Source organism: Podarcis bocagei (genome assembly GCF_964188305.1).
Source record: "Podarcis bocagei genome assembly, chromosome: 15".
Classification (NCBI taxonomy): Eukaryota; Metazoa; Chordata; class Lepidosauria; order Squamata; family Lacertidae; genus Podarcis; species Podarcis bocagei.
This window is the reverse complement of record NC_138141.1, coordinates 10744301-10764171: the sequence shown is the minus strand read 5'-3', so window position 1 is coordinate 10764171 and position 19871 is coordinate 10744301. Positions and strand designations below refer to the sequence as shown.

Genomic DNA, 19871 nt, shown 5'->3' with positions numbered 1-19871 from the left:
TGAATACATAAATAATTTTTGTCACATCTCAGTCCCTCTGTCTCTCACAGCCTTTCAATAGTCGTTTTCCAACTGACACTGTCACTCGCTAGCTCAGCTTGACGTTTCGTTCCACTCCCCTACCATCCAAGAAGAATGAGTGGAAGGAATGACCGCCACAACTGCATCTACCTCCAGAGTAAATATGTGAAGCTTGGCCTCCACCCACTGATCTGGCACCTGACTGTCAGAAGGCGGTCCTTACCACACTGGCTTTGCCCGGTCGATGGTTGTGCGGAGTCTGGGCTTCACGTAATCATAGTATCCTTGGTTTTTGTGCTCTTCTTGACACCAAACAAGGTCTGCATTTGGGTATTTATGGAATTCCTTCAGCAGGAGATCAAATGGGAATGGCGACAGCTACAAACAACAGAAAGTTTATAGTTCACAAGGACTGTGACCACCCAGCAACAGACAAATTGTGGTGGGGAAAACAACAGTCTTTATTTGTTAGTTCCATGCAGTAAGAAACAGGTTGCGTGCAGCCTTTTTCTTTTAGTAAAAAGCTTTTGGAGTCCAGAATATACTTCTTAATCCCAGAAACATTATACTATGTGAAGTTTGAGGTCACTCTTGAGGCCAAATGCAAATGTCGCTACAACTGTATGACATGGGCACAAACCACTTTTCCCTGAAAGTAAAGGCAGATTGCAAGAATATTTACTTTGGCCCTTGTTCATAGATCAGGTGGGGAGGGAACAAACCCCCAGGGCTTAATGGAGGTGTCCACTATAGGAAACTCAGCTGACCTGAATCTCTTAAGTATTCTGCAAATTGCTGCTCAACACCATTAAGAGTCTGTTTCTAGAATGAGCTCCTTGTTATATGTCTGCAGCATGCTTGAACAATAAATGCTCCACTTCAGAACTTTAGTCTGTAGGGCTCAACTGAAGTACTAAAATGTGTCCCCTGGAGGGGCTTTACTGCCTCCAGAGCAGTGCTTGGAAGGTTAGACTAGGCCAGGGGTCTGCAACCTTTAACACAAAAAGAGCCACTTGGACCCGTTTCCGAAGAAAAAACAACAACTGGGAGCCGCAAAACCATTGCGACATTTAAAACAAATATATCTCCGGAGCCACGATCTGAGAGCGGGCGGGAAGGTGACGTCGGGACGGTGCGTGACTAACGCACACACCGCTCCATGCGACGTCACAGCCAGTACAGCGCCCGCCACAGTGAGGAGTGTTCGGGAGCACAATGCGCCTCCTCCCCTCGCTAGTATCTGCCCCGGAGCCGCAGCAAAGATGTAAAAGAGCCACATGCGGCTCCGGAGCCGCGGGTTGCAGACCCCTGGAATAGGCTATCAAGCCAAGAGGTTTGGGAGAATCAATTTAAAATTCAGCCTCCTCCTAAAATGCCTTTCAGTTTAAAGAGAGAACCTAAAATACTTCATTTCAGACCTCAGAAGGTCACACGGCAGACTCACACTGACAATTTTAAGCAACAGAAATAATTCCGGCACCCCCCTACCTGCTCCACCCTTGTGATCGCCACGTCTGCTTCCATCTTCCGAGTCTTGCGCTCTCGGGTGAGCTCATAGTAGATTTTACCAGTGCAGAAGAGAACTCGCTTCACCCCCTCTGGATTCTGCGCAGCAGGACCGTTTTCTGGGATGACACGCTGGAAATGAGTCCCTGCAAAGGAGAAGTGTTTTTTAAATAACAACCTTATTTATATAGTCCCATCAGCAAGTCTGGTGCTTTACAGACCACAAGGGGATAGGTCCCTTGCTCTAGAGAGCTTACAATCTGAAAGTTCAACACAGGGAAAACAGAAAAAGGAGGCAGGGGTAAACAGGAAAAGAAAATGCTGTTTCAGTTGAACAAGCTTAGGGTTAGTTACAGATCAGTTAACAATTAGCCCTGTCAGACACAAAACGTTTATTTAGACACAGTGTTTACATGGACAAAACTGAGCCAAATAAATATGATTAATGTAGAACCAAGGTAAAGGGACCTCTGACCATTAGGTCCAGTCACAGACGACTCTGCGGTTGCAGCGCTCATCTTGCTTTATTGGCCAAGGGAGCCGGCGTACAGCTTCCGGGTCATGTGGCCAGCATGACTAAGCCGCTTCTGGCGAACCAGAGCAGCGCACGGAAACACCATTTACCTTCCTGCTGGAGCGATACCTATTTATCTACTTGCACTTTGACGTGCTTTCAAACTGCTAGGTTGGCAGGAGCAGGGACTGAGCAACGGGAGCTCACCCTGTTGCGGGGATTCAAACCGTTGACCTTCTGATTGACAAGTCCTAGGCTCTGTGGTTTAACCCACAGCGCCACCCGCGTCCCTTGTAGAACCAAGAAAGCTATGCAAATGCTGCTTAAGGAAATTTTGGTTCCCAGCTGCCCATCTTGAACCTTTGAGTTCCTATTTTAGAGTTAAACAGCAGTGGAGAACTGGTTCTTATGCATGGTTCTCTTCACAGGGACTTGAAGCAAGTCAGAAGCAAGGCAAGGCACTGCCTTGCAAAGACGCTGCGTACCACAGCAGCAGCAAAGCCAGCAAGCTGGTTCCCTTAGACCTGAGTTCCAAAGCTCCCAGGTCTGAGGCAAGCAATAGCTATATAGTAGCTTCAAGAGCATGATTTTATTTATGGTGATCACATATGGGGTGGGGAAAAGGTGGGGTTTTTTTGTTTTTGTTTTGATTATGTATTTTGATCTTGTATTATTATGCTGTGAACTGTCCTGAGATCTATGGATGAAGGGTGGTATACAAATTTAATAAATAAAATGAAATCTGTCCCTGAGCATGCAGAAGACTTGAGAAAGATCAACATCATTGTGGGGTATTATGACCCTCTAGGGAAAAAAGACAAAGCAACTGATGCAGCACTGTGTTGTATTTTGCTAATCCTGATTGCCAGGAGGCAACTGCTACTCTGCACTGGAAACCTGGAGAATGCCAAATTTAAAGACTTAGTTAGAGGCCCCTTTGACTGGGTCTTGACACTCTCAGGGCATAAACCAGAGAACTGCGCTACTGAACTATTAATGTGGAACACTGCTGCAGTATTTAAAGTGCTGAATGTGAAGTTCTCCTGTATTCTGCTAGCAAGCTGAATTAGAAATGAGATTAAGCAAATGCCTACAGTGGTCTCCCAAATCAACCTTTCTAGGAATCTGCTCTGTCTGGCTATATTTCTACCTACCAGATGAAGAGAACAGGAGATGGGAAGTGTGGGAGCAGGTATCCAGCTAAAACCTAGTCAGCAAATGTGCTTTTCGTGGCCACACAAAAAAAAGGACCAGGTTTTTCTGCAGGGCACAGCTGTCCCAAGTCAAGGCTACTGTTTCCTCACCTGACTACCAAGTCACATTATCATCTGCCTGGCAGTGGAATACAAGGGAAGAAATTCCTCCCTGAACCCAGTCCCAAGCCTGCCGTACCTGGCAACATTTCATCAAAGCTGGAGCGAGCTTCAGGGTGACGCAACAGGGACTTTGGAGTGAAGACTATCAGCTAAGACAGGAAAGAAAAGAAAATGATTCCAGGGTTACAGCCAGTATGGGATGGAAACACTTCCTGAATTAAGTACTGAATTATTATACTTACATTCAGGAGTAAAAAAGCCCTATAATCTGAAGTCAGTCAAACACAGATGTTTTGAAGCAGTAACAATGTGACCCAAAGTCTACTAGGAAAGCACTGTCTACCCAGACATGTCTAACACACACCAAGATGATGATAATTACCAGGAAAATATCCATTTTCATGCTTGTAATTCTGCCTTATTGAGTCATAATTGTTTTGCCATAATGAACTGAATCATACACACAGAATGACTTAGGGAAGAATCTGTGAACCTCCAGACATTGCTAGACTCTGAACTCCCATAAAGCCCCAACTAACATGGGCAGGGATGATGGGAGTGGCACCAGATCTGCCACTGCTGGCCCAGAGAACAGCAACACAAATGGGATACACAGAAGGCTGATTTGACTGAAGATTTAATTGCCCACTTAGTATTACTTTTGTGCGTGCCAATGAAGTGGTATTGTGTTTTGAGTATTCAGTGTTCCTTAAAGGTAAAGGGACCTCTGACCATTAGGACCAGTCGTGGCCGACTCTGGGGTTGCGGCACTCATCTCGCTTTACTGGCCGAGGGAGCCGGCATACAGCTTCCGGGTCATGTGGCCAGCATGACTAAGCCGCTTCTGGCAAACCAGAGCAGCGCACGGAAACGCCGTTTACCTTCCCGCCGGGGCGGTACCTATTTATCTACTTGCACTTTGATGTGCTTTCGAACTGCTAGGTTGGCAGGAGCAGGGACCGAGCATTGGGAGCTCACCCTGTCGCGGGGATCCGAACTGCCAACCTTCTGATTGGCAAGTCCTAGGCTCTGTGGTTTAACCCACAGCACCACCCGCGTCCCTCAGTGTTCCTTACACTATTGCAAAGAAAAAAAATACCAGTGTTGATGTCTTGTGAGTGAGCACAACTGTGTCACATTTGCACTCACTGTGATACTGCAGGAGATCCTGAAACATAACGGATCATGCAGATCAACTTCTGGGGACGGCAAAACACTTGGGACAGCTCAGGAAACAGAAGGTTTTTATGCAGTTTTATGAAAAATAAAATAGATCCATCTTTGGTCTGATCCAGCAAGGCTCTGAAGCTTCACTCTATTGGCGTGACAGCTGGATTTGACCCAAACTAGCCTTTTTCCATCAGCAATGACTCTTGAAAGCCTTTCTAAGTAATGAATGGGCAGGAGGTGCACAAATAGTTATCACTGAAGAGCGGCAAAGTTATGCAGTTTGAAGGAGAACCAAAATAATACACTCTGTCCAAAGGCATTCATTTAAGAAATCAGAAACAGAGCTTCCATGGAATTGGGTGCCGTAAAAATACTAAGGAAAAACACTTTCTGGATAATCAGAATTCATCAAGGATTGGTTGGCTTGCCAGACCACTTCTAACTTATTTCTGGTTCCAGGGTAGTGGTTCCAGCTCTCTCATACTGCAAGGCTTCTGTCTTTCCTTGATGCATTGATAAGAGAATGCCAGGGGAACAAAAAGGCTCTACAGGTTCCCAAGTCATTTCATCATCCTACTTGTGTGCTGGACTTGGGGGGAGGAGAAAGCACATGTTCCTTCTGAAGTGAGGAAGTCATTCTACATACTGACCGGCTTCCGAAAGGGGAGAAGAATCTGCCTCCGCACAACATGGAAAAAGTTTGCTGGTGTGGAGCAGTTCACTACAATCCAATTGCAGTCGTACAGCTGGCGCACATCAAAGTCATCTAGTTTCTTCAGGAGGAAAAAAATACAAGAGCCATAGTTAGTGGCTGGGAAATGCTGCAGGCATCAACAAATAGCCAAACAGCCAAAACACGGCTATAATAAAATCAATTGTACAATATACTCTTTCTGTCACATACTTTGATTGCTAGTGGAGGATCAAGTATGACTTTTAATACCCAGGTAGGAGTAACACAGCACTGAGATGCACAGAGGCTTCAAGGACATAACCTCATTCATGGCTGAGGACCAAGACGCACAAGGCCGCCATTTCACATGTTACATTAAGAAGTCCTTTCTGGAACCACTTCTTGATACTCTCAAGAAATAGGGACTAGAGTGTACTTAAGCACAAAAGGAAGGAGCAGGAAGTACTCTCACAGATTTAACTCACCGGGAAGACATCTGGATCGTCATTGCACATCTGCAGAAACCTCTCTGGTCTGGCGGAAGAGTGCTCAGGGCCCTGCAAAAACACAAGGACTTTCAAGGATTTGGATTAAAACTTAATTGGCTAAACTGTATACTGACTGAAGCAGTTTAGGCACCAGCAGTAGCCAATATTAAGGGGGGGGATAAGACTTTGTTCCATAATTTAATCCTAAGGTTCTGATTGTGTCCCAATTTCATTGTTGTGCAAAAGGAACAGAGCAGCCAAAGGCTTTGGCTTACTATCTGATTCAGACTTTATATGGCATTCAGAACACCAGGCTCTATTACTACTAATACTTCATCTTTAAAAGGTAAAGGTAAAGGGACCCCTGACCATTAGGTCCAGTCGTGACCGACTCTGGGGTTGTGGCACTCATCTCGCTTTATTGGCCGAGGGAGCCGGCGTACAGCTTCCGGGTCATGTGGCCAGCATGACTAAGCTGCTTCTGGTGAACCAGAGCAGCGCACGGAAACGCCGTTTACCTTCCCGCCGGAGCGGTACCTATTTATCTACTTGCACTCTGATGTGCTTTCGAACTGCTAGGTTGGCAGGAGCTGGGACTGAGCAACGGGAGCTCACCCTGTCATGGGGATTCGAACCGCCGACCTTCTGATCGGCAAGCCTTAGGCTCTGTGGTTTAACCCATAGCGCCACCCGCGACCCTACTTCATATTTAGTCATGCATAAACTTACAATGGAAGAGGCTATGCTACATTGTTTCATAACCTGCAACATAATTATCAGGGTCTACTGCAGGCACCCCCAACCTTCAGCCCTCCAGATGTTTTGGACTACAATTCTCATCATCCCTGACCACTGGTCCTGTTAGCTAGGGATCATGGGAGTTGCAGGCCAAAACATCTGGAGGGCCGCAGGTTGGGGATGCCTGGTCTACTGCCTTCCTATTCTCAGAGGAGCTTTTTCTATGAGGCCATTGCATGCGCTACGCCTATCTAAAATCTAAATCTAAGATAGGCAAAATACTGTTTAGCAACAATAATGTTTTCTTACCATGCCCTCCATGCCATGGGGCAGCAGCAGTACGATGCCATTTTGTCTCACCCATTTGGCCTGTCCAGAGCAGATGAATTGATCAATAATACACTGAGCTGTATTGTGGAAGTCACCAAACTGGGCTTCCCACACCACTAAAGCGTTGGGGCTGGCCATAGCAAAGCCCAGCTCAAATCCTGCAATGACACAGATTAAAAAACAATATGCTTTTCTGGAACCTTATGAGTGAGAGACTCAAATAGTACCAAATTAACTTACCCTCGATTTCTGCAAGGAGCCATGATATGTACTTACCTAGCACTCCATACTCCGAGAGGGAGCTATTGCAGACTGTATATGGAGCTTGGTTTGGCCACAGGTGGTTCATGGGAATACAGGTTCTCTTGTCAACATTTTGATCATGCAAGACATGGTGTCGATGGCTGAAGAGGAAAAAAAGAAAGCTCTGCAATTTAACTGGTTAGAGTGACCAGGTGAGGCATTAAAGCAAGCACAGATGCAGTCCAATCCTAACATGGAGTTAGGTACACCTAACTATACAGCTTTAGTAGATGTACATTGCTCTGGTTAAGGTGTTTGATTTGCAGCTGGAAAAGTTTTAGAACTCATTATTGTGACCTGCTGCTAGGTACAATGACACTTTGAGATGTAATGTAACCCCCCTTAGGAATGCATTCTTTTTTAGGCAAGCACTTTACCTGAATGTCCCTCTCTCAACATCCTGCCCGCTCAGTCGGATGTGGATTCCCTCTTTAAGGAGAGAGCCGAATGCCATGTACTCTGCTAATGCCCAGTCTACAGTTCTATTATTAACCAATTCTCCACGTGTTTTTAGAATTCTGCTCAAACCTGGAGAGAGAGAGAGAGAGAGAGAAGAAAACGTTTTCAGCCTGCCTTGAAAAAACTACAATGATTGACTCCAGAGTACAGCCTTAACTCTATGGATGACTCTACGACAGCACTGTTCACATTCGTGCTTGAACTCAGCACCCAAAATACCTTGAAATACTGCTGCTCCAGAGAACATGGGGTGAAAACATGAAAAACATTATAATATAAAGGTGCAAAAGAAAAAGTGGTGAAGGAGCCAAGTTGAAGGGTTCTGTTTTGAAGCAAGATCTCCTTCCACTAAAGCAAATCTATAGTGGACTGGGACATATTATAATGGAGAATTCCTAAACGTTCAAAGTAAACGAAGAACAGAAATAGATGAACGTTCATCAGTTGCTGAACATATACCTGAAAGTGACTGAAGAAATTTGCAAAGGATGTTGTAAGCATATGGTCCTCACGGACCCCTGCAGACATGACTAGTACTGAGCCCACTGTGAGGCATGCTCAGTATGTGCTGGGCAAGAGCACAAGCGCCACGGTGTCCCCCTCTCCCAAGTGCTCAGATTATATGTGAGTCTCCCCATACAAGAACATCACTTCACTGAAACCCCTTCATGAGTAGGTGGTTTATCCACAGCATTCCCACACTGACTGGCTCACCGTGTACCTAAGAGTCCACCATACCAACTAAAGCGCAATGGAATGGTAAAAGAAGCCCAGTGTTGCCTTTTCTCGTGCAGCCTTCACTACATTAAAAATGAACCCTGAGAAATTAATGGCTATCAATGTGGAAAGTCATACCACCATGAATTGTGAAGTTTTCAACAGGCACTGAGCTGGCCACCTTTCCTATATGGGCCAAATCTTCTTCATTGAGACCAGTGGAAGGGCAAGTCATGCTTCTGGGCTGGCCATCCAGAGTGAAGAAACCTGGGGAAGTAAAGGAGAGCACATTTAATGCGATGAGCCTCCCATTCATAGAACAGTGGAGGAAGATCTAGTTTCTGAAACACTAAACTATGTAAAAGTGGCCCTTTCATTGCCTTTCTCCCTTTGAGAAGAAGAAACTTGGCAAAGAAACCATCCTGAGCTAAACACTGAACAAAATATTCCTTGCCAGAGCATCTGCAGAAAGGACAAAACTTGCTCATAAAGTGCCCCTCTCTTTACTGTCTGTGCATTTTGTTTACTAAGTGTGTAATGCTCACATCTTCCTACAGTTTTTATATGGGATTTCAGTACTTGGAGCGTGGGGCAAGTATCTCTTTTTAGCGCCAGGAGCTGCATGTGTAATCCCCTGGCAGCAGAACTACCTTTTAACAAAAGTTATTAGGAAGCAGCCAGCGCCTACCAGGCCACGGAGAATCTAGCCAATGCTTGATGTGAAGGATTTTCTCATCCTTGGACCTGGCAAGGGCCTCTTCACAGATCTTATCATACTTGGAAATTTCCTCCTGAAATGCATAACCAACACAACATAAGAGTTAGAAGGGTGAGCCTAAACTGAAAAATTGGCATCAGTTCATTCTAAGTAAAGAGAGTTCAGGAAGCATTCTATTATCTCTGCATTCTGTTCCATTATTATTTATTTATTTTATTCTTAAAAAATATTAAGATACTGCTTTTCCTTTATAGGAAAATGCCAATGCATGAAAACTAGTGAACAAAAGGAAGACTACCAGAAAACAATAGCAGCAAAACCATGTGATATGGAATTTCAAGCTGCTCATCAGTTGACTGATGTTGACTTATTTACTATATTTCCTTCCAACACAAAAGGGCATTGTCCTACTACAATCAATATGGTCATAAAAAGGCAACGTAGAAAATAACACAGCTGGCAGAGAATGTATACCCAAGAGACACCTCCTTTTTAAAAAAGGAATAGGCCCCGAAGTTGGAAGACATTGTCCATATGCTGCCATGGAACTCGGGTGGCATGAGGGTGGTGAACAGACACAAGTTATCTGTCCATGGGGTGGCAGGCTGAAAGAAAATCACACGATCTGCTACAAGTAAGGCATAATTTTGGGTTGGGGTGAGTTATGGAATTATCTAATGTTTCTACCCCATCTGCAAGATCTTCAGGTATCTTCAGATCTGCCCTGTTTGCATCTTAAAGGTGTAATGTGGGGTGAGAGTGAAAACTATTTTCTCCAATCCAAATTAACCCCATCAGAATCTGCCAAGAGTGCAGAACCCATAACAGCTTAAATAGTGCTAGATGGGGTGGGGAGATTGTGGCTGGATGATGCACACCATTGGGTATTTCAATCCTGGCCCCTCTAATCATACAGGTTATGTGTGCTTCTAATAAATCCTAACTCTCCTTCTGCATGGTATATTGGTGGGTCTGTGGATAGTGATTTCCCCCCACTCCCCTTGTTTACCACCATTTGAGTCACCAACTTGTATTTTTAGTCTGCAAATAAATGGAAGCCTATCACCTGGCAACATGAAGAAATATAATTACAACTTATCTTAAATATGTATCATTCTGTATTGTTTTGATTAGTTACAGAATGACAACAGGCTCTGAAACTCCTCTCCACGACAGTTAACTGTTAGACATGACACAATAAACGTGGTTTTAGACTGATGACAGAAAACCGTTCTAAGCTTTAGTGTAATATTTATAGGACTAGAGCGGAGGAGAAATTCTGGGCCAAGAAATGGCAATAGCATTAGCAAGATGGAACCAGCATTTTTAAAAGAGTTTTGTTGTTCTGAAGCGTAACCACGCATCATACTTAAACCTCTCTGATATTTTGTTCAGAGCTTCATCCTCCCCATTTATCAGAATGCTTCTTCAACTTCTTTATATTTCATTTATACTAGATTCTTTTCCTAGTTCTTTTTTTAAAACGCTGTTACAACCTTCTGTATTCAGCTTGAGATGGTGACAGATGATCTTGCCATATATGCTAAAGTAAATTTTAGTTTGCACTTCTTTGACCTCAGTTGAGCGTCCTTCCGCTTAGTCATTAAAGTAAGATTATACAACATCTCTAAGAGGTTAAAATGGGTCAGTAGCTCCAGATTGACTGTGAAGACATAGATGAGTGTACCTCATACTCTGGCTGATTTACCACTCCTTGTGAAACTAGAGTCTCAGCATATTTCTGTAGCACTGGCTTCTGCTTTCGGATCTGCTTGTACATCAATGGCTGGGTGAACATTGGCTCATCCATTTCATTGTGCCCATTGCGCCTGTAGCATACCTAGCACATTTGGAGAGAAAAACAGAAACCTCATTATATCTTCAAAAACTAAAGGAAGTTCCAAGCACCAATTATTAACTATTTGGAGATATCTGATGCAAAGAAAATTTCAGAGGGACTAATTGTGATGACATTTTAGCAAGTTTCAGTGTAATCTAAATACCGGCTTACTTGAATGAAAAAGGGAAATGTTAATGACACAAACAAAGGCTTATGGGTTTAAGTTTTAGCATGTTTACTACAATATATTTATGTTTCCTCTCAAACATATTATCATACCCGCAGATCACACAGGTATCCCCCCAAACAGGAGGCAGCACTTACCAGATCCACCACTACATCTTTGTGGAAAGTACTCCGCCATTCAGCTGCCACATTGCATACATACACCACAGCCTCTGGGTCATCAGCATTGACATGAAAAATGGGTGCATTAACCACCCGGGCCACATCTGTTGGGTATGGAGAAGAACGAGCCATTCGAGGGTCAGTAGTGAATCCAATCTGCAGAAGATAATAGAAGCAGTTTAAGTAATTGTGAAGAGTGCTTTATAGGTGGGTTGTTTTTTTTACTATTGATTTGTCAACTGTTTTATATAATTTGTTGCAACTGTGATGTTCTACTATATTATTTATTGAATGTAAGCCGCTTTTTGACTCCTGTAAGTGAAAAGCGGCATATAAATAAAATAGAATGAATGTTTGCACACCATGTTTTTTTTCATTCAAAAACTTCAAAAAGTTGTAATCAGCATTTGTTTTCTTTGCGTACAATTAAGGCTACTTCAAGCAAATCTGTAAGGGTCTGGCAGAACACTGAGAAACTGGGGGGGGGGGACGGGACTCAGTTGCTAAAGATAACTGTGGAAGGAGCATCTTAGATAGTAGCCCCTCTATTTTTCATGCCTACTGTAGCTTCTCATGGCTGCTAACTGATGAATTCCTATGTGTCTCTATTCAGTAAAGGCTTCCCTCCCCCCCAAAACCAAACTGGTCAGCGATGACCTTCCTCTTTAACAGTGGAACAAGATCATTTTACTGGAAGACCCTATCTACTAGCATGTTTTGGAATCATCAGCATTAAGATGCCTTAGGAAGTCCAAGATGAAATCTAGTTCATTTTATTTAAGTCACTCCTAGTTCTCTCGTCTAACCACTAAAAAAATGGTCTTCATTAGGCACGGCTGAAGTACTGATGTATTGGCTTCAATCTCAACTGTGCAATAATTTAGCTGCTTTTATTTTAAGGTTAATGGTAAAGAAAGAAACAGTGAATTCTTGCTGCTTAACAGAAAAGCTTAGCTATATCCTGGACTTCAATTTCAAATGTTCATTTGACAAATCTGAGGTAAGGAACAAGAGAAAAACCAACTAGTCTCTTTTTGAAGAGTTTTACTTTTCAAAGAGTTTCCACAGGTGAGACAAAAGTAGATTCATTTCATCAAGACTGCCAGGAGCCCAGAAAGTCTTCTACACTCAGTTCTGCCAAGATCCAGGAAAGCTAGCATGAATAAGACGAGCCAAACCATTTTCTCAATGAATTAGCTCAATTATGAAAAGCCAGTGCGTTGGTTGTGAACTGTTATAGCTCAGCCAGCAGCAATCTGTGAAGCGGGCATGGCCTTTCAAGATGTTTTCCCATACATTTTGGAAGGAAGAGAAATCTGATTCAGTTTCAGTACATAACAGCATCACCCAGCTTCTACTATAAATGCACACGATCAAGTTCACAAGATCACTCTGTCTCTTCTTGGTAGATTTTAAAGTGGAAAAAAGAGTTAGGGAAGCTGACATTATAATGAAATCCATATTTTACCTGGTTGTTCACTACCACATGAACAGTCCCATGTGTGGTATAGGAAGGCAGGTCACTCAAGTGGAAAGTCTCATAAACTATACCTTGCCCAGCAAAGGCAGCATCTCCATGCAAAAGAATAGACATCACCTTTGAGAACCAAAACACAAACAAAAGGCTTGTCAATAATCTTGAAGCATTAAGTGCCCAGAACTGAATGCAGACTGTAGTGATGCTCTTTGAGGAGACATAACTGGCTAGAGAAGGAAGCAGGTACAATAAGCAGTGTTTGATAGCTGTAACTATTTGGCCACCAAATCAAAGTTTTTCCATTTTGTCCACCCATACACGTACAACTGAAAAGGACCAACTTACTTTCTTCCCTTCGGTGTCCCCACAATAAAACTGTTCTGCCTTTGTCTTGCCCTGAACTACAGGATTAGAAGCCTCCAAGTGAGATGGATTTGCAACCAGTGAAAGGGTGATGGTTCGGTCAGTGACACGATTAATCCTCCGATGGTACATTCCCAAATGATACTTTACATCCCCTGAGCCCTGAGGAGAGAGAGAGTAAAACAGATTAAGTAGCCTGGGCCTTTGATGCTGTCAGTTTTCAGGGCCTCATGTTTGGTTGCAAAATATTTGTGGTTTGAGTTCTTTAGGAGGGAATGAACTGGAAGTTCAAGGTGCATGGAGTGCTCATTCAGATCTATCATAGAGACGGCCAGAACTCAAACACAGAACAGGGAATGAATGGTGCTGATTAGACTTTCTTTCCTTCTTTCCTCCTTCCTTCCTTCCTTCCTTCCTTCCTTCCTTCCTTCCTTCCTTCCTTCACCTCTGTTCAAATTGATGAGCTTTTGCAACTATCAAGAAGGAATCTATCCAGAATGAGATTTCAGCACTATTACCTTATATGCAGATACCTGTACGAGTGGCTGCTAGGAATCAATAATCATGTAACATGGTTACATTCGGTATTATCCAAGGTTACCTGAGAAGTGCTTGGTATCTCACAAGGCTCACTTTAATAAAGCCACCACTGCTCAGAACAAGGCAGCAGTAGTACTACTGGATCATAACCTGTATTATCTACTCTGGAAGCTCAAGTTCTATGAAAGGCCAGGTTCAGAGAACTGAAAAATTCACTAATGACATTCAGTCACAACGGAAATGACATTCTGTGCTGTGTAAAAAAGTTGCATATAACTTCAACACTGTAGAAAAGCTGTAGCCAAGCTGGCCTCACTGAACAAGTAACAAAAATACTGGAAGGCAAGCTTTTAAAATCCCACATGACTCAGCTACATTCCGGCAATTATATTGTTATAACTGTGTTATAGACATGCAACACCAGATGGCACTGTAGAGTTTGGTCCTTCGGCAATGTGATTTTCCATTACGAGATTTAGAACGCGTTTTCCTGTAACACATTTTTATGTGTCTAGATCCATCCTAAGAGAGGATGTTTGGAGGGGAAAACGGGTACAGTGCTGTTGCTTCTGCTTTCAAAGCTAACTAATCATTATCTCCCCATGGAGTGGAGTAGGAGGAGACAATTCAAACGCAAATTAAGGAGTAACTCACCTCATCGGCAGCTTCCAGCTTTGAATCAAATTGGCAGAATATCTGCTCCAACTCCTTCCTGATAACATTGGCAAGCACATTCAGACGCCCTCTGGAAAACCAAAACCACATTTAGCAAAAAACTGTGCAGACTTGTCTTGGAAACAAGATTATTTGACTCATTCTGACACACCTTCCCTCAAAGTAAAAAAAAAAAAAAAGATTGCAACACTTCTTGTTTATATAAACATCTACCACTACTAATTACAGTTCATGTGACACTTTTATTCATTCATTATGAATGAAAGTCATATCTCACTTTTCCTACAGGAACCTCAAAGGGACACACAAGCTTCTATCCCTCCCTGTTCCATCTTCACAACAACCCTGTGAGGTGATGATCAGCCCTAGGCCACCCAGTGAGTTTCATGGCTGAGGACTGCACTACACTTCACAATTTCTGTGTCTGTCTTCACAACATGTCTGTCAGATATAAAAATACCAGTCATTTTAAAAGTGGGACACCGAGCTGAGAGAAGAAAGACTTGCCCAACATATAAATAAAATTAAATAAGGCCATAGCAGAGATGAGGTATCAGTTCAGGCCTCTCAAATTAAAGTACAACTTTCTAGCCAGTGTATCTTCAGCACTCTTAGAACTCTCTTCCGATAATCAGCTTTCTGTGAGGATGAAGTTACCTATGAGGCATCCCCATGATGACATAATCCACTCCTTTTTGGCTAGACTTGTCAATTATTGTCTTTAAGGCGGGGATCAGCACCTCACAGCCTTCCAAACCAAATCGCTTCTCAGATGACCATTTCCTATGCAGGAACTCTTCAAATCTGGAAAACAGAAGATATACGTCATTTGTCCGACAAGAATTGCCACACAACCAACTAGAATGACTCAAAAGCTCCAAGAAGGAAGTGATTCTGACAGGAATTTATCTCTGCACCATGACCCACTGGCTCTGCATGGGATGTTCTGGCAGTTAACCCTTCCCACTGTTTTCCCTCACAAGCTGGACATCAGAGACAACAGAGGTGAAAGATGCATGTGGAGAACTTTCCTATAACTCCCTCCTCCTCCTCAATCTAAAGCATTGCGGATGTGGACACAAACAGGAGTTGGAACATCGGTAGTAGTTATTGGCTGAAGAACTTCAATTGCATTAAACTTACAGGCATAATAAGCATTGCTCAAGAGCTGTAGAGGAAATAGCAACATAATGAGTTGCATTATTCAAAAGAAAGGGAAGAGTTAAAACCCAGTGCTAAATCATGGTCATATCTTTCCAGATCTCTCAAATCTCTCAGAAACAGGAGGTGGCAGGGGGGACGGGAAGATGAAGAGGAAATGATAAAGATTCAGGAGAATAGTTTTGCAAGTCATCTCTAGAGAGATAGCAGAAGAAGCCATGCAACTAGATTATGACATACATACACATTACTATTATTTACTGAATTTGTATACTGCCCTATACCTGTAGATCTCAGGGTGTTTCAGAACATGTGTGATCTGAGGTTACATACAGTTATTCTCAATGTAAAATTAGGTCAAAGATGTGAGTAAGCAGAGAAAAGTGAGGAGAGCCAACACGCAAGGTCTTTCCTAAATGAAGAGCAGACTTTTCCCTTCATGCCATACTAATGATGGCCTACATTCAGTGCCGTTAGCACAAAAAAATACATCCTGTATAACTGCGGTAGGATGGAGAGGATAACACCACTCCTGACTGCAGCTTTAGCTGGAAAAATATAGTCAAGGAACATGTACATGCCAGAGAGAAAGCTTAGCTTAGAAAACAAAAACCTCACTTAAATTGCATTGGAGGAGATGATAAATCCTCTCCTCTCCTTGGGAGTCCTCTGGGCAGCCTCTACCCCCCACCACAATGAATGGTGTCTCCTCACACTGCCCCACAGGGCCCTGGGACTTGTCTGTCCATTCTCAACAGCAAGGGCTGGCAGACTGGCCTCCCTCACCCACTTGCTTGCTGCCTCAGCTCCTGGCAACCAGCACGCCCCCTGACCAGCCCCAGAGGCACCATTCACCAGGGGAGCTTGTAGCCAGGGCTGCTGCAACAAACAGCTGTGCAAGCCTTGGGGAGGCAGAGATGCAAGAGGGCATCAGAGGAAGTAGGAAAGGAAAGAGGGATAGAGGCCAGTGTTGACCCACGGCACCCCTGACCATCATTCAAGGCACCCCAGGGTGCCACAGCACACTGGTTGAAAAACACTGGGTTAGAACCATATGTGTGCATCTATTTTTGTTGAGAATGTCAATCAGTTCTTGAACCATTTGGTCCTTCTGGGCTGTGAATCTATGCTTGTAGGCCGCTTGTCCACTGCCATGAAACTTGAACCCTGAGAGACCTAAGAGACTCGACCCAAACACACACACACACACACACACACACACACACACACACACTAAACAACAACCCCAAAACAAAACCCTACAAATCAGGGAAGTTAAAGAAATGCAAGTACCTGGTCGACCGGACTAGTCTAGCCAGCAGGGTGCGCTTCTCCTCGTTAGTGAACTGCATGACACCAGGAGTTTCAAATTTCTGCCTTATCCATTGGCACTGCTCCAGATCATTAATGAACATGAATTCTACACCAATGTGCTGGCAATAGGCCATCTATTAAACACAAAAAAAGTTTCAACACAAAATAAAGCAAAAGAGTTGAGCATCTCACAGCACAGATTAAAAGTACTTTTTGAACAACTATATATCATCAAATAATTATGTTTTATTCATTTATCCTTCTTTTCTTCTAAAGAACTTGGGGCAGTGCATAATGGGTAATTCCATTTTACCATCATAACCATTCAGTAAGGTACACTACACCAAGGGAGCGGCAGAAGATTGTCCAGTGATGCTTCATAGATGACTTAGGATCTGAGCTGAGGTCTTGACAATCCAAATCTTATACTGCACCCCACCGGCTCTGGAACTTGCCGGTTTCATTAATTTGAATAAGATATACTTTCCTGAAACAGTCACAATCAGGCACATGAAGACTGTGCAGTTTCATTCAAATCTGGGACTGGAAAAACAGAAGTTGAACATCTAAGGTCTTCAAATAAGCTAGCATTTTTCAAAACTTGGAAACTTATCAAGGGCTCCTCAATAAGATGATTAATAATGGCAGACAAACCTCCTTGAAAACAACAGCTTGATTACCACTAATAATCTGTCTTTGAAATGTGTAGCTACAGGGGAATGTAGTTTACATTCACATGCAGCAGCAGTAAGACAAAAGAGGGCTGGCCAGTAACCTATGCACCTTAAAATGTGCCCCAGAATCCTTTGCAATGCACAGATGAAGTGCTAAAATGATCCCTGAAGGTAGATGTTTGAAACTCAGAAAGGTAAGACATAACCTAAGTGACTGCACTAGCTACTTTTTGAATCGGTTATGTTCAAATTTTAATACCAATGCAGGGAACTGGCAGGAGATGCAAGCAGAAGAGCAAAGGAATGTCTGGCAAGTGTTGGCAAGACTGACCTTTGCACAGCCTTGTTGGAAATTATTTTTAGGCATAGTCATGACACAGAACTAATGTAGGCAGAGGACACCAAGGTTGCATTTTCTTCACTAGGAAGTGGTGTTGCCATATGAAGTATGCAAATTATAACCTGCTTACTGAGTGGAAAGATAACCCTGAAGCCCAGAATAAAAGGAGACACATTTTGAGGAGTTAAGATGGACAAGAGAAGCCACGGCGGGTGAGGAAGCTGAGTGGCTGCCTTTATTCTGCACAACACAGTTACAGAAGACAGAGACAGGAAAAGAGTGCTCCTGTCCTTGAGGTTTTTCTTCTCCTTCCCATCTCTTCCCCTTTCAAGAGTCAGCAGCAGCTGTTCGTTTGCTGTGCTGAGCAAGAGGCAGCCACACTGGCAAGGGAAAAAATCTGTATGACTGCCAGAAAACAGGCGTAAGAAATGCTCTTTCATCAAGAATGACCATTAAAATGTTAAGCTTTCATATGTTCATAGTTTACAGAGCACAGTAGTTTCTGTGGTTGCAACATCCAGAAGGACTGGTGTTCTCACATTTTTCCCATTGGATAACCACATTTTATCTTCTATTTCACTGCCTTTTTGAAGCTGCCAGAGCACCAGGGTCAAATACCTTATCCCTCTGCAGTACAGTGGTGCCTCGCAGGACGAAAAGAATCCGTTCTGTGATTCTCTTCGTCTAGCGGTTTTTTCATCTTGCGAAGCAAGCCCTTTGAAGGATTAGCGGATTAGCGGTTTATCGGCTTATCGGATCAGCTGATAAGCGGCTTAGTGGCTCAGAAAAAGGGGGGAAGGAAAAAAAACCTGCAGGAACTCGCAAGACATTTTCGTCTTTCGAAGCAAGCCCATAGGAAATTCGTTTTGCGAAGCACCTCCAAAACGGAAAACTCTTTCGTCTAGCGAGTTTTCCGTCTTGCGAGGCGTTCGTCTTGCGGGGCACCACTGTATATTACCCTAATATAGTTTCTCTGGGGACAGGTTATTTGCCACAGCGTCTTATCTGCCCAAATCCTCACACACAATGCTAACATCTCTAAGGAGAATTCATACAGACTTTAAAAATGTACTTTACATTTCAGACTACAGTGTAGAAAGGTATCAACATGGGCTTCCACAATATTCCAACAAGAGGCAGCTCCCGCTGAAGACTCCTCTTGCAATTTCTGAAGTAGCACATCGGCAACGGAAACACCACAGGCAGCTATTTCACCACCTATGAAGGGGTCTGCCGCAAATTGCTTACAGGACCAGCTTGCCATCCTTCATGGAAACACTTGCTTCTTCACTCGTAATGGCCAATGGTAGCATTTCTGCTTTGTAAGGGGTTGGACCAGATGGTCCTCTGGGTTCCTTCTGACTCTACAATTCTAGGATTCTATTATTGCTTCTAATGATAATAGTACTGCTTTTGGACATTGCAAAGGAAAAAAAATTGCTTTGAGAACTCACGTTTACCAGCTGCCACTAGGGAGTAGTACAGATCAGTTAAGGCAGAAGATTCAAACAGTAGGTTTGTTTGTTTAATTATTTCATTTATATCTCACCTCTCTTCCAAGGAGTTCAATGTGGCATAATGGTACTTCCCCTCTCTATTCCCACCCACCTCAAAAGCAACCATATGAGGTCACTTAGGCCAAGACTGTGACTGGCCCAACATCACTCAGTGAGCTTCATGGCTGAGCAGGGATTTGAACCTTGGTCTTCCATGACCTTGTCCAATAATCTAATCATTACCCCACAGTGGCTCTCTTTCCTACACAAAGTTAATACCAACTGGAAATGTAGGTGTGATGTCACTTGGGAAATAAGGTGCCAGCGTTTATTTTGTCACACAAGTGTGTAATGGGATACCTTTTCTGGCATGGAATCATAGAGTTGTAGAGTTGGAAGTGACCACGAGAGTCATCTAGTCCAACTCCCTGTAACGCAGGAATCTTTTGCCCAGTGTGAAGATTAGCTTCTGGACTACAATGTTAGCACCATGTTAAAAAGCAGACCGACCAAGTGTAACTATTACAGAGGAAATTATTTGGGATAAATTGCTTTGTTTCTGATTAGAGCACTGTTTGGACATCACTCCACCTTGCGAAAGCTATGCACAGTGAGTTGGGGAGTTGATCTTTGGCTAATTTTTTATCCACTCTCGGCATGTAGAAGAGGGAGTGAAGATTGTGTGCTGAA

General features: G+C 43.3%; 1 protein-coding gene across 4 annotated transcripts in view; it reads right to left on the bottom strand.

The window, feature by feature from the left end:
• OGDH (oxoglutarate dehydrogenase) overlaps positions 1–19871 on the bottom strand; it is a 37430-nt gene that overhangs the window by 4677 nt on the left and 12882 nt on the right. For all 4 annotated transcript variants that reach the window (XM_081171643.1, XM_081171645.1, XM_081171642.1 and 1 more), the window contains 17 exons: positions 16651–16805; positions 14854–15000; positions 14176–14266; positions 12964–13143; positions 12610–12738; positions 11118–11297; positions 10641–10793; positions 8924–9026; positions 8374–8502; positions 7437–7587; positions 7033–7160; positions 6736–6914; positions 5686–5757; positions 5178–5300; positions 3434–3506; positions 1510–1673; positions 245–399 (listed from right to left, as the gene is read on the bottom strand). In XM_081171643.1, coding sequence (XP_081027769.1) covers positions 245–399; positions 1510–1673; positions 3434–3506; positions 5178–5300; positions 5686–5757; positions 6736–6914; positions 7033–7160; positions 7437–7587; positions 8374–8502; positions 8924–9026; positions 10641–10793; positions 11118–11297; positions 12610–12738; positions 12964–13143; positions 14176–14266; positions 14854–15000; positions 16651–16805 — 2312 coding nt within the window. The remainder of the gene's footprint in view (positions 1–244; positions 400–1509; positions 1674–3433; positions 3507–5177; positions 5301–5685; positions 5758–6735; positions 6915–7032; positions 7161–7436; positions 7588–8373; positions 8503–8923; positions 9027–10640; positions 10794–11117; positions 11298–12609; positions 12739–12963; positions 13144–14175; positions 14267–14853; positions 15001–16650; positions 16806–19871) is intronic.